The sequence below is a fragment of the Sorex fumeus genome, unplaced genomic scaffold, assembly GCF_029834395.1.
Source record: "Sorex fumeus unplaced genomic scaffold, SorFum_2.1 ptg000086l, whole genome shotgun sequence".
Classification (NCBI taxonomy): domain Eukaryota; kingdom Metazoa; phylum Chordata; class Mammalia; order Eulipotyphla; family Soricidae; genus Sorex; species Sorex fumeus.
In genome coordinates, this window is record NW_026606143.1 from 27,044,991 (window position 1) to 27,059,729 (window position 14,739).

Here is a 14,739-nt window from a genome sequence, read left to right on the forward strand (position 1 = left end):
AAGTCTGAATTGCTGCTGGATTTAGCTTGCTTCGCTTTCCTGATCCTTTGTTCCTGTTTAAAAAAAACGGAGTTTGATTATGTCAAGAACCTTGCAAGACTGAGCTCCTTTTGTCTTACTGAAGAAGCCATGTCTGTAGCAGGGTGACTGTGGGTAGGGCCTGGGCCAGTTAGCAGCACTGAATGCATTTTCCTATTTCAGTTTGCAGTGATGAGCTCACCCACAAATTCAAAGGCTTCACTGTGATGAACGAAGCAGAGAGATATGAAGCTCTCAGACACTGTCGCTATGTGGATGAAGTGATTAGAGATGCTCCCTGGACACTTACCCCAGAGTTTCTTGAAAAACACAAGGTAATTCATCTTCCAGCTTCTTTTTTTTTACTCAGTTCTTTTTATTTTTTAAAATTTTTTAAGAGCCCCGCAAGCTACCGAGAGTATTCGATATGCCAGACACAGTAACAACAAAGTCTCCAATGGAGACGTTACTGGGCCCGCTCGAGCAAATCGACGATCAACGGGAGGGCCTTTACCTTTACCTTTTTACCTTAATTTTTATTAGTGAGACACCATGAGGTACAGTTGTAGACTTACAAATTTTTGTGCTTGGGTTTCAATTATATAATGATCAAATACCCATCCCTCCACCAGTGCCCATTTTCCACCACCACGGATCCCAGTATCCCTCCCATCCCCCATCCCCCCCATCCCACTCTGCCTCTGTGGCAGGAATTCCCTCTTGTTCTCTCTTTCCTTTTGGGTGTTGTGGTTTGCAAAAGAGACATTGAGAAAAGATGTAGTCATGAAATTTACATACAAGCGGTACTACATGGAAAGTATCATGTTAGCGAAATAAGTCAGAAAGAGAGGGATAGACATAGAAAGATTGCATTCATCTGGGGAACATAAAGTAACAAAACAGGAGACTAACACCCAAGAGTGGCTGAGATTAGTACCAGGAATTTTGCTCCATGGCTTAGAGGCCAGCCACACATGCTAAGGGAAAAGGGAGCTCAGATAGAGAAGGGAGCACCAAATAAAGGGTGTTGGGAGGATTCTCCCAGGATGGGAGAAGCATGCTGAAAGTAGACTATAGACCAAACATCTTCCAACTTCTTTACATCACAGAACTATGGATTTAGACTTTATAGAAAATACACAGAAAGCCCAGTCTCTTCCATTTCGAAAAGAGACAACTTCAGGAATGACCATGTGATATCACTTGCTGTAGTAACTCTCTTCTACCCAAGCCTAGGGGGTGATCTGCTCTGAGTTCCTGTGTGTGGAGTTTAGAATCAGACTACTAAGTTCAAAGGCAGCCTTTATCCCCAACAGTGAACCTGAGTGAACTCATTTACCTAAATAGCAAGTGCGATAGTTTTCTCATGGGGCTATTTTGAGGCTCTGAGCAGATGACCTAACCTTTGAAACACTGACTGGCCCATAGCAAGACCTCCAGTGTCATAGTTGTTGCCACCACAATCATCATTAGTGCTTATAGATTCCCAGGTATCATTTTTCACGGAAGAAATGAACACATATCTTATTCAGAAGAGCAAGGGTCAGCCTTTAAGTACTCTGATTTTGTGACCCTGAAGCTCCTACTGATATAAGATTTTTATTAGTACAAAACACAAGAAATTCTTTTGATCTGCATCAAATTATGTGCTTTGTATCTCCCTACCAGTCCCACATTAGGAGCTATTCTTTCCTTTTATAAGCAGTACAAAAAAATAAGATTAAGCTGTTCTAAGAGTTTTCTTTTCTATTTTTAAAATCACGATGCAGAAGAGAATAGAGAACACTGATAAATGTGCATGGGTAATCGCAGAGGAGACAATTTCCCAGCGAGAATAAAAAGGGAAAGGAAAAACTACAATAAGATTTACTTCCAGCAATCACTAACACATTTTAACTAAGCATCTATTATGTATTCAACTTGTGTGAGCCATTGTGGGGATACTAATGATAATAATGATGGCTGCCACTTCATAGATGCCATGTGCCCAACTCTGTGCTGAGTCCTCTGCTCTTATGTGAATTACATTTAATCTCATGGCAGCCCTGAGTTGGTGTGCTTATATGTTAGAGAGCAGTGGAACTGATTTTCAGTGTTTAGGACAGAATTAATAAGCACCACGATAATAATAATAAGTGCTTATGGAGTATTTAACTATATGACAGTCATTATTTTTAAGCACTTTTACATAATTATGTCACTTGATCCACTGATTCTCATATGGGGATGTTTTTGCCCCAAGGGATACTTGGTGGTATCTGGAAACATTTGTGGTTGTCACAACTAGGTGTGCTACTGGCATCTAGTGGGTAAAGGACAGGGGTGCTACTAAGCCACGCACAGGGCACTGAACACATGTATCAACACCACCAAAGAATGTTCCAGCTGCAAATGTCACTAATACTGAGTTAGAATAACCTTGATTTGGGGACTGGAGAAGAGGGTAGGGTGTTTGCCTCTCATGCAGCCAAGTTGGATCCCTTGTACTGCATGCATATGGTCCCATGAATACCACCAGGGGTGACTGGTGAGCACTGATGGATGTGGCCCCAAAACAAACAAAAAGAGACAGAAAAGTGGTAAGACTTAATTCTTACCACTGCTAGTTTATAAATTATATAGCTAGGAAGTAGCAGGGCAGAAATCATAGCCAGACAATTCAAACTACTAATCTACTTCTTGCTATGGTGTGAAGCATTGTTATAAAGGGCTTTTATGGCCCAAAAGATAGCTAAGTCAGTTGAGCACATGCTTTACACAGTGGAGGCTCAAGTTCCATCCATGAACCACATAATGAGTACCCTGAGCATTGCAGAGTATTACCCACTACCCCCATAAGAACAACAAAATAAAGGGCTTTAATTGTTAGACAAGTTTTCACTTGGTGTAGTAGGAAATAGGAAATCAGTGAGAATCAGTAGAAGTGCAGATTATAGAAAGAAAATTCTGTTAATAAGGACCTGCTCCCCTCTTGGAAGGAGTGAACTTACAGTGAGAAAGGTCAGGTGCAAATTGGCATTGTTGATACACCTAACAGTACCCTGGATTTGATGAAGTAGCAATAGAGAGGCAACGATGGATGCACGTATTCATGCACACTTACATGCACACATACCACACACGTGATCACAGACACACACACACACACCAAAGGAACATATGTGCTAATGGCATATGCGCCATGGAGACTGAAAGAAGTGGGGTATAAGTAGGCTAATTCCAATGTGTTTGGATCTTGGTAAACTGAGGAGCTGGAAGTGCCATTGGAAAAAAGCACCAAATTTTTAGGATGAAATGAATTCCAGGCAGATTAACCAAGTGAGAAGAGAGATAGGAACTCATTTCCACAGTATAAAAATGTGACTTAAGTATGAGGGCCAATTGCCATCATTTGGACAAGAAATGGAGATTTCGATTTTTCTTCATAGCAGGGCAACTAGAACTCTGAAGTGAATAAATTCTCCGAAGGAGAAAGTTTAGAGGCAGAAGTTCTTGGTAAAGGCCAAGAAAACTTACTCTCAGAGGTAGGAGAAGGAGAACCAAGCAAGGAGAGACACCAGTGTAGAGTCCAGTCTCTTGTAGGGAAAGGAGACAGAAGTAACTTGCAGTAACGGATTTAAATTCACATTATAAACATTTTATTTCAAACACTTTGTTACAGCTACTTTACTTCAAAACGCATTTTAAAACCACAGATCTGCATGTCAGTCCCATGACGACAGCCTCTTTTCTCTCTTCCCAACAGATTGACTTTGTGGCCCATGATGACATTCCTTATTCTTCTGCTGGCTCCGATGATGTTTACAAACATATAAAGGAAGCAGGTGAGTTCTGTGCTCCCCTGCCTTGTAATGACCAGGTTTCCTAAGAGACTTTCATGGACAGGGATTCAAGTTTCCCATGTGTGCAGAGACTCTACAACTACGTTGTTCGTTTGGGGGCACCCAGGATAGTCGAAAGGGGCTATGCATAATCGCATAAATGGTGGGAACACAGCATGAAACTAGGGGTCCAACCAATAGGAGAAGGGGACCGCAGGAAGGAGATACAGTCAGAGAAAGATTGAGAAACAAGGTTCTATTAGCCTCTGTTCACAAGGGTCTGATATGATAAAGTACTCAACTTCTTATTTCAGGCTAGATTTTAGGGTTCATCAAACCCAACCCCGGGGATCCTAGGGTTCAAAAGTCATTTTTATGCTCCTGAACAAATGAAATTGTCACTCTCAGGAAGGCTTCTCCCAAAAAATGTAGTTGGCCAATGAACAATCTGGACTCCTCATCAGCAGAACTAGGCTTTTTTTTTTTTTTTTGCTTTTTGGGTCACACCCGGCGATGCTCAGGGTCACTCCTGGCTTTGCACTCAGGAATTACTCCTGGTGGTGCTCGGGGGACCACTTGAGATTCTGGGAATCGAACCCAGGTGCAAGGCAAACGCCCTACCCTCTGTGCTATTGCTCCAGTCCCCAGCTTTTTAGCAAGAGAACAACAGCCTCAGACCTCACGGGTGGAGGCCAACAAGTGAATGAATGCATGCACGTGCACAACAGGACCGTCTTCTTATCCAAATGGTAGTTTCGAACAAGAGAGACATGAGGCCCGACCTTTGGAAGTTGTTCCGTTTGTCACTGAGTATTTCTGTTAGGATCACAGATTCTGGTCAAACCCCAGGAGTTGTTGGGGGATCGGGAAGAGAAGTTTCCTTTCCATTGTCAGTTCCCTGATCTGGACTTTTTTTGTTATCAGTCCCTGTGTCCCTGTTCCAGGTTGCTGCTGACTTCGGGAAACAGCTGTTGAGGCAACAGCACAGCCAATCTGCAGTTTCGTTCCCGGGGGATTCCCAGTGTTCCTTTCACCACCGCCTCTTCCCATCCCACCCTCACTTCTCCATAATCTTTGATCCTTTCATCCACTCTTGTGTCCAGAGTTAAGAGGGGCCCATTTCCCCCTATAGTTTTATGCATCTTCTTCCATTTGGAGTGCTTCTTTCCTTCTTTCTCTCTCTGCTCTGCAAAGTTCTTCCTTTCTAGTATTATCTTCTCAGCTTAGCCACATGTAGAAGGACAAAAACAAGCCAGCCAACTCCTTCCCTCTGCCTCGCTCTGTGCTCGCCTCCAGCAACCTGCAGGAGCACATCCCTGATATTTCTCAGCCCCCTGCACTTTGACCTCTGGCGCACCATTCCTTAGTCCTCTGATGACCTTCAAGTCACCAAATCCAGAACTCTAACTCAGTCTGCCTCCTGGTACAATGCTTATGCCCATCACTCCTCTTTTAGACACTCTTGGCCTCCCCATTACTTCCCATCAGAGCCATCTTCCTCCGTTCCTGGGAGGGGGGGGTCAGTGGAACTTGGCCTGTGTTGCCCCCACCATTTCATCATTCCCATATCTAAGCAGAATGGTCATGTGGAATTGACTTGCCCTTGGAATACTGACCTAAGACTGCGTGACTTGTCACACGCACAGGGACTCTTTCGTGTGGCCTACTGATCTTTTCCGCTGATTTCTCACCAAGCAAGAGCCACAGGAGAGAGCTGTTTGGGGCCCAGACCAAGAAGGCCAGAGTACTCATTGTGAGAGAACAATACTCAGAAATGGCCTCCAGGCAGCCCCGTTTGGCTTTTATACTTTCCTCAGTGATTTATTTTGAAAGTCAAAAATGACTTTAAATGAGCCCAGCGATAACAAGGGCATGAATTAAGCTTTAGAGCATATTCTGCTTGTCAGAAGGAGATGTCAAAATCCTCCAGCAGAACTGGATGAAAAGATGGAGCTAAAATGCACTTGACTGTAAGGTCCACATTGCTCGCCATCGTTCTAAGATTGCCTACTACTGTTGAAAGTTTCCTTCATTAACATGTGCTGTGCTGCTGCTTAAAATAGCTCCAGATCCAAACGCCACAATTCTGAAAAGCATGATAAAAAAGGTTCTGTGATCATGCTCATTACCGAATATTTTTAGCAGAGCAATAATTAGGATTTGTAGGAAGCCGGGTGCCTCATTATGTCAGCAGAGGGCTTGGCTCTTCTTTCAGACACCTACCTCCCTACCAGCCAAAGCAAATCTTTCCCAAACCCCAACTCCACTTTCAGTTACTCAGTATCACCCACCCTAAGGCTTCCAAGAAAGTGGGGTTTAATATCCCATTTCTAAATAACTTGCTAAAGTCCCTTCATAGCAAGAAAATCTTTTTCACATTCCAGCAAGCAGGAGTGTGGGTGACATGCCTACCTGCTGAAAGATGGGGTCCATTCCCAACCTCAAAGTTGCCTGTGGCTCTGAGCAATGTGGCAATGTTATCTCTGGTCCCCCAACTTGGAACCTCTTGGGGTTCTCACCAGAGTCCCCTGAAGAGCTGGGTCACTAGGATGTTCAAGCTGTGTGTTGAAATGTCCACGTCCTCTGCCTTCCATTTGGTTTACTGCGTTTGAATCCACTTTCTTAGAAAGCGGTAAAAGAAGTTGCTGGCTTAGAGGCAGTCCCCAAGTCTCTGAATCACAGAATATTGGAAGCTGGATGTAATTGTCTGACATCAGCAGCGCCCCCTGCTGCTGCTGCTGATACTGTGAGCAGATAATCTCCCAAGAAAGCTCTAAAGGATGCCCAAGAGGGTTCACCCACTGAAAACTGCAGTGTCAATACGACTGAGTGGCCTGAGACTGGGAAGAGCACAGGCAAAACAACATTTCCTTAGGGGTATGGTTCAAAGGGCTTGATGGCATGCTTTGATGTGGGACCCTGTGTTCCAGTCCTGGCACCACCTGGTCCCCTCTTGAGCACCACCAGAAGAAACTCTCCCAGCACTGCCTGGTGTAGCCCCTCAAACAAAATGACAACAACAACAAAATAAAATTTTATGCAGTTGTTCATTCTTTATATATTTCTAAAGTACCACTTGTGGCCCAGTGTGGAGAAGATAAACAAGCGCAGGTCATGTGCAGTTGGAAAGGCCGTTATTAGACAAGTGGTTTTATAAAACAAAAACAAAAACAAAAACAAACCACCCAGCATGTGTGAAGGAAAAGAGCAGTGACCCCGGGAGGGAATAACTGGAAGTCACAATCAAGGGTGGAAACAGATTTCCTTGAGAAGGTGCCCCTGAAGGTGGAAGTCTCTGAATGATTTCATTAACCAGTCTAAGAGGATGTTTATGGCCGAATGAAGGGAAAGGGCAGCCAAGAAACTGAAGTTCAGTTTGATAGGACGGAGGCAGGGTGGGCCTGTTACCCAGCCCCACACAATATAATGCAAATGGCGCCCCCTGTAGTCGTGCAGGGAAGTGGGGAGGGGCTTAGGGAATGAATTCAGGAGAGGGAATGAGATGAGACAAGAAAAGCACATGAACAAGACAATGCACGCAGATGTCAAGCCAAGGTAAGGGTTTACATCTAAATACAGAGAAAACTAGAAAGCCACTGAAGGGTATTAGCAAGCATCTGCTGGCATTTTGAAAGGCAGCTCTGAGCATCTGTGTGGAAAGTGGATTTAGGTGAACACACACACACACACACACACACACACACACACACACACACACCCCAAATACCTAGATATTGGTCTTGAGGCTCTTTCTGTAACCTTTGTAACCTTTGATCAAGGTGGTATTTTACTGGTTTTAGACCAGAAGTTGACAAACTCACTTGGACCCTTTCAGGAAAAAAATTACTCAGTTCCCCCCCCCCCACCCTGGAAATCTTTCTTCTTTAATTGAACAAATGGAAAGTGGCCACCCTAGAATTGCATCCAAGGTTTCTACCCCTCCCCCACCTCAGATTGTTCCAGTATGGGCCAGAATCACTCACTTTGGGAAACACTACCTTAGATAGAGGATAGAGAAAAGTAGGTAAATTGGAGGGACATTTAGGAAGCATAATGAATAGGAGGAATGAAGGAGAGGGCATTGATAAAGATGAGACCCAGGTCGCCTTGGCAATCATGCATCTCTCATTTGAAGAGGCTGACGTTACAGAAGCTGCCTACTGAGACTTCAGAAACTTTCTCACATCTGGAAGCTTCTTCCCAGACTATCATTATCATGCCATCCTGTGTTTCACGACTGCCCTAGTGGTCATAATCTAATAAACCAGCAAGATCATAATTGCTAACATCTCACTCATTTTAGTTAGTCACAGTAGTATGAGCATAGGACCAGAACAATAGTACAGCAAGTAGGACTTGCCTTATATGAGACTGACCCAGTTGAATCCCTGGCATTGCATATGGTCCCCTAAGTCCTGCCAGGAGTGATTTCTGAGCATAGAGCCAGGTGTAAGCCCTTAACACTGTTGGGTGTGTCCCAAAACCCAAAACAAAAGTAAATGGGTATTTTCCAAGAAAAAAGAAGTATAAGCATAAGCCAGAGGCTTGCCTCTAATAACTTTTATGACCTTTTTTCAGCCCTCTAGGTACATCCAACTATAGTTTTATAGACTTCAATGAAGTTCTCTTCCTATTTGGCATCTTTTGTGCTTATTTATTTTTACTCAGTCTCATGTATTCCAGCTTTGAATGGTGATTCCACCATCCAGAGTAGACTTTTTTTAAAGGATAAAGTCATCTGGTACCCCGCAGACATGGCTTTAGATCAGAGGGGACAAAAATAGTACACTTTTTCTTCTTTTCCTTTGGTAGAACATAATGCAAGACTCATGGAGGAAGAAGGGGCGTTGATGTGATCTGACTAATTCATTGACTCACATGTTATTCTCCATTCACTTTCTAGTTTAGCATTTATTGAGCACCTTCCAAGTGGGACATGGTAACTGAGCTAGGCCTTAGGGGTGCAAAGATAATCAAGGCATGATCTGTGCTTTTGAGACACCTTCTTTCGACAAGGAGACAAATATTTTAATGACTTTTGTTAATGGTAGACGTGTTCATAGGATTAATGCTGTGGATTCTGCCCAGTGGTGTCAGGGAAAACTTTGCAGAAGCACAGTACTGAATCTTGACTCAGCAGTATGTGAGAAACTCTGCGGCTGATGTGGGCAGGAAGAGGGAGCCAGAGCAAAAAGGAAAGAACTAGGTTAAGCAGACACTGAGAACTGGGCAAGTTTGCCAAGGGGCTAGGATGACTGTGCACTTCGTGCTCATGACTGGAGGGAAGTTACAGAGCTCAGCTGGAAATGTCAGGTGGGGCCAGCCCATGTGTAGCCTGGAGCTGAAACTTGATTTTGAAGAGGTTGCCTACACTAAAGGAAAAGGTCATCTCAAGCCTCTTGCATTTTCCCTCTTCTCTCCTCTGTCCAATGTACACAGGAATGTTTGTTCCGACCCAGAGAACCGAAGGAATCTCAACATCAGACATTATCACCAGAATTGTCCGTGACTACGATGTGTATGCCCGACGAAATCTCCAGAGGGGGTACACAGCCAAGGAACTCAATGTCAGCTTTATAAACGTAGGTATATGGCTCGCTACCCTTTGAGAACCCCACACAGCATACCCCCACCGCAATTTATCCAGCCAGGTGGTGTTCTTGGTAGTTGACATGGATTGCTTGGACCAGTCAGAACTGAAACCCCTGAGATGTTGGCGTCCACATTTTACAGGCAGTGAAACCTTTTTCAAGGCACATTGGTAGTGAGCATCTCACTTTATAAAGGAGCTGCCACACTCCTCTTCTACTATTCTCTTTGGGGGGGGGTCATTAGATACCCCAGCTGTGCTCAAGGCATATTCCTGGCTCTATTCTCAGAGGTCACTCTTAGCAATGGTTGGGGACCATATGTGGTGCCAGGGATTGAATCCGGGTTGGCTGCATGTAAGGCCAGTGCCCTACCTGATAAACTATCACTCCAACCCCCCTCCACCATCCTTAGGGATTCTCAGGCTTGGGCGTGGGGTTTCTGGGTGATCTGTCCTCATGAAAGGCACGAACTAGCCTCTGCTCAAAAGGAAGAAAGGAGGGCTGTGGTAATGAAAAGTTAAATCCAGAGGAAACACTTTCTTGTTTTAACGTTTTTAAATTTTCATTTCATTAAGGCCTTACAGATGCTCATTAGAAGCCTTAACAGCGTTTTTTATTGTCCAGAGAAATTACAGCTGTTTAAATTAAGCCAAGTCTTTGGCTTCCTTTTGTATTTCAGCGGTATTGTTCTCACAGAGCTACAGTTAGTTTAATAATAGAGCAACTGTTAAAACAATCTTTAAAACAAGCAAAACAAGCCGTTTAAAAGCAAAGACGGCAGCCTGGTTGCTTAAGGTGATGTTAGTGAGACTGAGAAACTCTATTGGCCTGAATTCTGGGGAGCTGAGAGTATTGATTAAAACAAGAATGCTCCATCGTGCCCCCCTCTGAAGATATTGTATTTTCAAAGGGTGCTATTTTGCACAAAGAGATATTTATCATTATCAACTGCCATAATTGTCCAGCAGCTTACACAATCCTTCATTGGTACCTTTCAAATATGAGGAGTTTATTCATCAGAAATCAATGATAGTTGTCCTCGTGGGCAGGGAGTTTGGGGAGCCCAGGCTCTGGCTCTGTGCAAGCATGGCCATGGTCACGACAATGGAAAATGTCCTGTGCAAGTGGCACCAGAACAAGTGGCTGCCAAGTATTCAGTCAAAGTGATTATTTCGTACCTTAAAGAGAATAAAGCCCTGGTTATTTCAATAAATTAAACTGTTCTTTCCAACTGAATCCCGTCAACCCTTCAAGCATGTCAAGTCCTTTCCTAAAGTCATTGCTCGCTCTCTTTCAACAGCCCTTAGATAAGCCACTTAGCTCAAGGAACCGTGTAGTCTGCTTCGATATGCTCCTTGTCTCTCTGTGACACCAACCCTAGCTGCAGCTCGGAGCTGAAATCAAATGTGTTGCAGAGATGTGTAGGTAAATCGCTGAAGCTGAGAGGTGGCAGGAACCTGAAGGAGCTCGCTGACCCCATCTGAGACCTGCCACTTAGCAACGAGGAAAGCTGAGCTCAGAGAGGAAACTGTTAAAGGTCTTTAAAGCTAAGTAGAGGTGGAGGCCACAGCAGCTGGGGACTCCTGGTTTTGTGTTCATTCTATTGTTCTGTGCTGCCCCTGAGAGCTGGGCATAATTCTATCCTGTGCAGAGGGAAACTATGGAAGAAGATTATATAAGAACAACAGCTATCCTGACTGAGCAATCTTGGACATGTTATGAAAGTTTTGTACCCCATTGATTCCTCATCTCTATGTGGAAATATCACTGAATTTATTAATTTTTAAGATGTATGTTTCGCCTATTTTAATGTCTCTGAAAAATCACGATTTACAGTGATTTTCTTTTGAAAAAGGACAACATCTAACACTCAGAACTTCTTATGTGCCCGTGAGACCACTTTGCTTGTGTTATCTTACCGAACCTTCATGATAAGCAATGATGGTGGGGTAATGTCTTTATCTAACATAAAGATGATGAAACAAACCAAGAGCAGGTGAAAAACTCCCCTCAGGTCACATGATAAGTTGTGAATGGCAGCATGGCTTCCAGTAATGACTACCTCCTGTCTATGAAATGGAGTGACAGCATGCAGGGACTGCAGTAAGGGTTGGCCTGTCTAAATCAAGGATTCTTGAACCAGTTTTTAAATCTGCCAGGTACCCCAAATATTTCTGAAATAGCAAATGAGCTTCTGTACCATATAGTAAAGAAAGCTGATAAACTTTATTTACCCCTTCAGGAGAATTATGAATTCACAAAGGGGAAAACAATTTAAACGTTTTATTATAGTCTAGGTAATGTGGTTACAATGATATTAACATTTATGCTTTTGATGTATAGTTACTGCATCTTCATCACCACCAAAGAGTGTCTCATGTTGTTTTGATACAGTTTAATTAAGTAACACATATTAATGCCCATGTAGCTTGATAGTAATGAAACAGCAGCATATACCAAGTTTGAGTAGGTGACAGACTTTGTGCCCCACACTTTATATGTATTATCTTTTATAATTGTTGCAACAGATAATTCTCCTTATTATACAAATGAGGAAATAGAGGGTTAGGGGGTAACCTCTTTGCCTAACACATGATACCTTCCAGGTACAAAGATAAAAAATCAACTGGAAGGCATTGCTGCTTAATGGCTGTAAGAACAAAATACCAGTCCAGAGAAACTGCTCAAATAATAGTTTTCTTCATTACTAAGAAAACCAGACAGTTCAGTTAGCTTAATTAAAAAATTGTAATATAATAAAAATTTTAATACATTGCATAGGTTCTAAGACCCAAACAATGACCCATTTATTTCAAGCACTGCTTTTCTTAATAATGATGCAATGAACTCAGACTGCCTTTGAGTTGCCATTCAGTGTACAATTCAAGCTTTTGTCTAAGTTCTAGCAGAATTGATAGGGCATATTTGTTCAATATGTGTCCATATTAAGCACATAATTTTCATTCCTCTTTTATAACAAAATTCAACCCTTTTAAAGGAGAATATTAAAACCATTTGACTGAGGCTGGGTCGGCCACGTGCAAGGCAAACGCCCTACCCGTTGAGCGATAGCACAGCGGTAGGGTGTTGCCTTACAAGCGGCCAACATGGCCGACCCGAGTTCAATTCCTCCGCCCCTCTCAGAGAGCCCGGCAAGCTACTGAGAGTATCTCGCCTGCACAGCAGAACCTGGCAAGCTACCTATGATGTATTCGATATGCCAAACACAGTAACAACAAGTCTCACGATGGAGACGTTACTGGGCCCGCTTGAGCAAATCGATGAACAATGGGAGGACCATGACTGAGACTGAAGAGATAGTACAGCAGATAGGGTGTTTGCATTGCACACAGCCAACCTGGGTTCAATCCCCGGCTATGGTCCCCCTGAACCTTTCAGCAATGATCCCTGAGCATAGAGCCAGGAGGGAGTCCTGGGCACCCCAGTGTGGGGCCCCAAAACCAAAATAAATTAAGTGCTAAATTTCCCTTTATATCTCCAAACAGACTAATGACAAATAACTTTTCTTACAAGATGTAGCTTCCTGTTCATCTTGCCCTTTACAGATTACAGATAGTAATGTCTGTACTCTTCAGGTTAGGAACAAATACTAATTGAAATAAAATACAAAGATCCAGGAGTAAACACAGCAGCACAGTCAATCTGGGTTCACTCCCTGGAACTATATGGACCCCAAGAATCACCAGCTATAGCCCTGGAGAACCCTGAGCATCACTGAAGTGACCCAGGTAATCTCTGGCACCACAGGGCCCAAACAGGACTGCATCTATAGGCTCTTGAATTGAACCATCAGCCTAGTTGGCCAAGAATTGCTGAACATAGTTGGGGACTTCCCTTCTTTAAAAAAATTAAAATTATGATCATTAGTATGAATGGTGTATCTTTCAAATACTTTCCTGAATAAACTCATTTTTTTCTTTCTTTAATTTTTTGAACAGGAGAAGAAGTATCGTTTCCAAAACCAGGTAGATAAAATGAAGGAAAAGGTCAAGAATGTAGAAGAAAGATCAAAGGAATTTGTTAATAGAGTGGAAGAGAAAAGTCATGATCTTATTCAGAAATGGGAAGAAAAATCAAGAGAATTTATTGGCAACTTCCTAGAACTGTTTGGGCCGGATGGAGCATGGGTATGTAATTATTTTTACATGAAGGGTATTTTCAATTTATTCTTTTTATGAAACCATTCAAAGGTATCCCCGTGTTCCTTAAAATCAATCTAATATGTGGCCTTCACTTTGATAATTAGCCAAAGTGACTTCAAGTCCCTGTCATTTTCTTAGATGACTTCTGCTTTACCTCTTCAACCTGGTACCCAATAGACCTGAAACCAGCTCTGACCTCTGTCTTATCTAAAGCTTGAAGTGATTTGGTAATTGTTAAATTAGACATTACTGCAGAGGTCAGTTCTGTTACTTAACCACATACCATAGTTGAAGATTATGCAAAACTTGTGTGGGTGGGGGTAATTGTGAAGTGAGTTAGTGGTAGGACACTGGTCTCTTAGAGGATGCGAAAGAAATGCAGATACTTTGTCACCTTTCTTGTAAGGATTCCTCTTCTCTTTGGTTAGAAGACAATTCTAACAAGAGGTAGAATTGCCCTGCATTTGTGTCCCTCATGCTTTGATTTTCCCTTGTTTTTCCGTGGCATGAAAGTGTTATGATAAGGCACAAAGTCTTAAGAGATTTAGATTGTGATCTAAATCTTAAGTCAAGAGAAAATGCAGAGAATCTTCTTACCTAATTTTTCAGACAACTTAGAGTGGTAGCTGTGGAAAGAGAAAAGAATATTGTGGCAACCAGAATATTCTTGTACCTCATTGGCATTTCCATTTTACACATGCTTGCAGAAGATTGTCAGAAGAGTTGATGGGGATTCTATGAGATACTTTTAAAACTAACTTTCCTTTTAAGACAAAAAGAAATGATTCCACTTGATTTCCCTGATTTTAAGTAGCCTAGACTTACTATTATGACATAAGAAGTCTCTAACAAAATCCACTTCAACTTAATTATTTTATTGATGGGTTGTCACTGCTGCTTCTCTGTTCATTTGAGTTGGTTCATTATAGGATTATCTAAAAGTAAAACACTCAATTACTAATGGAAAAAGAACAGTTGAGAAGTTGGAAGAGATGCTTTGCTTAAAGCCAGGCAGCCTTTAAAACATTATAGAGATGGGTGGTGTAGAGTGACCATTGGCTAGTGGCTGAGTCTAAGAAGGGTGGAATATTTGCAAGGATCAACTTACACCCTCCATATCTTCTAAAACAAGTTGTGGAGTCAAGG

General features: G+C 42.6%; 1 protein-coding gene across 6 annotated transcripts in view; it reads left to right on the forward strand.

Moving 5' to 3' along the window:
- The window catches only part of PCYT1B (phosphate cytidylyltransferase 1B, choline), a 134,515-nt gene that overhangs the window by 99,233 nt on the left and 20,543 nt on the right, over positions 1-14,739 (forward strand). For all 6 annotated transcript variants that reach the window (XM_056131225.1, XM_056131222.1, XM_056131223.1 and 3 more), the window contains 4 exons: positions 202-353; positions 3,764-3,842; positions 9,279-9,421; positions 13,390-13,578. In XM_056131225.1, the coding sequence (XP_055987200.1) occupies positions 202-353; positions 3,764-3,842; positions 9,279-9,421; positions 13,390-13,578 (563 nt within the window). The remainder of the gene's footprint in view (positions 1-201; positions 354-3,763; positions 3,843-9,278; positions 9,422-13,389; positions 13,579-14,739) is intronic.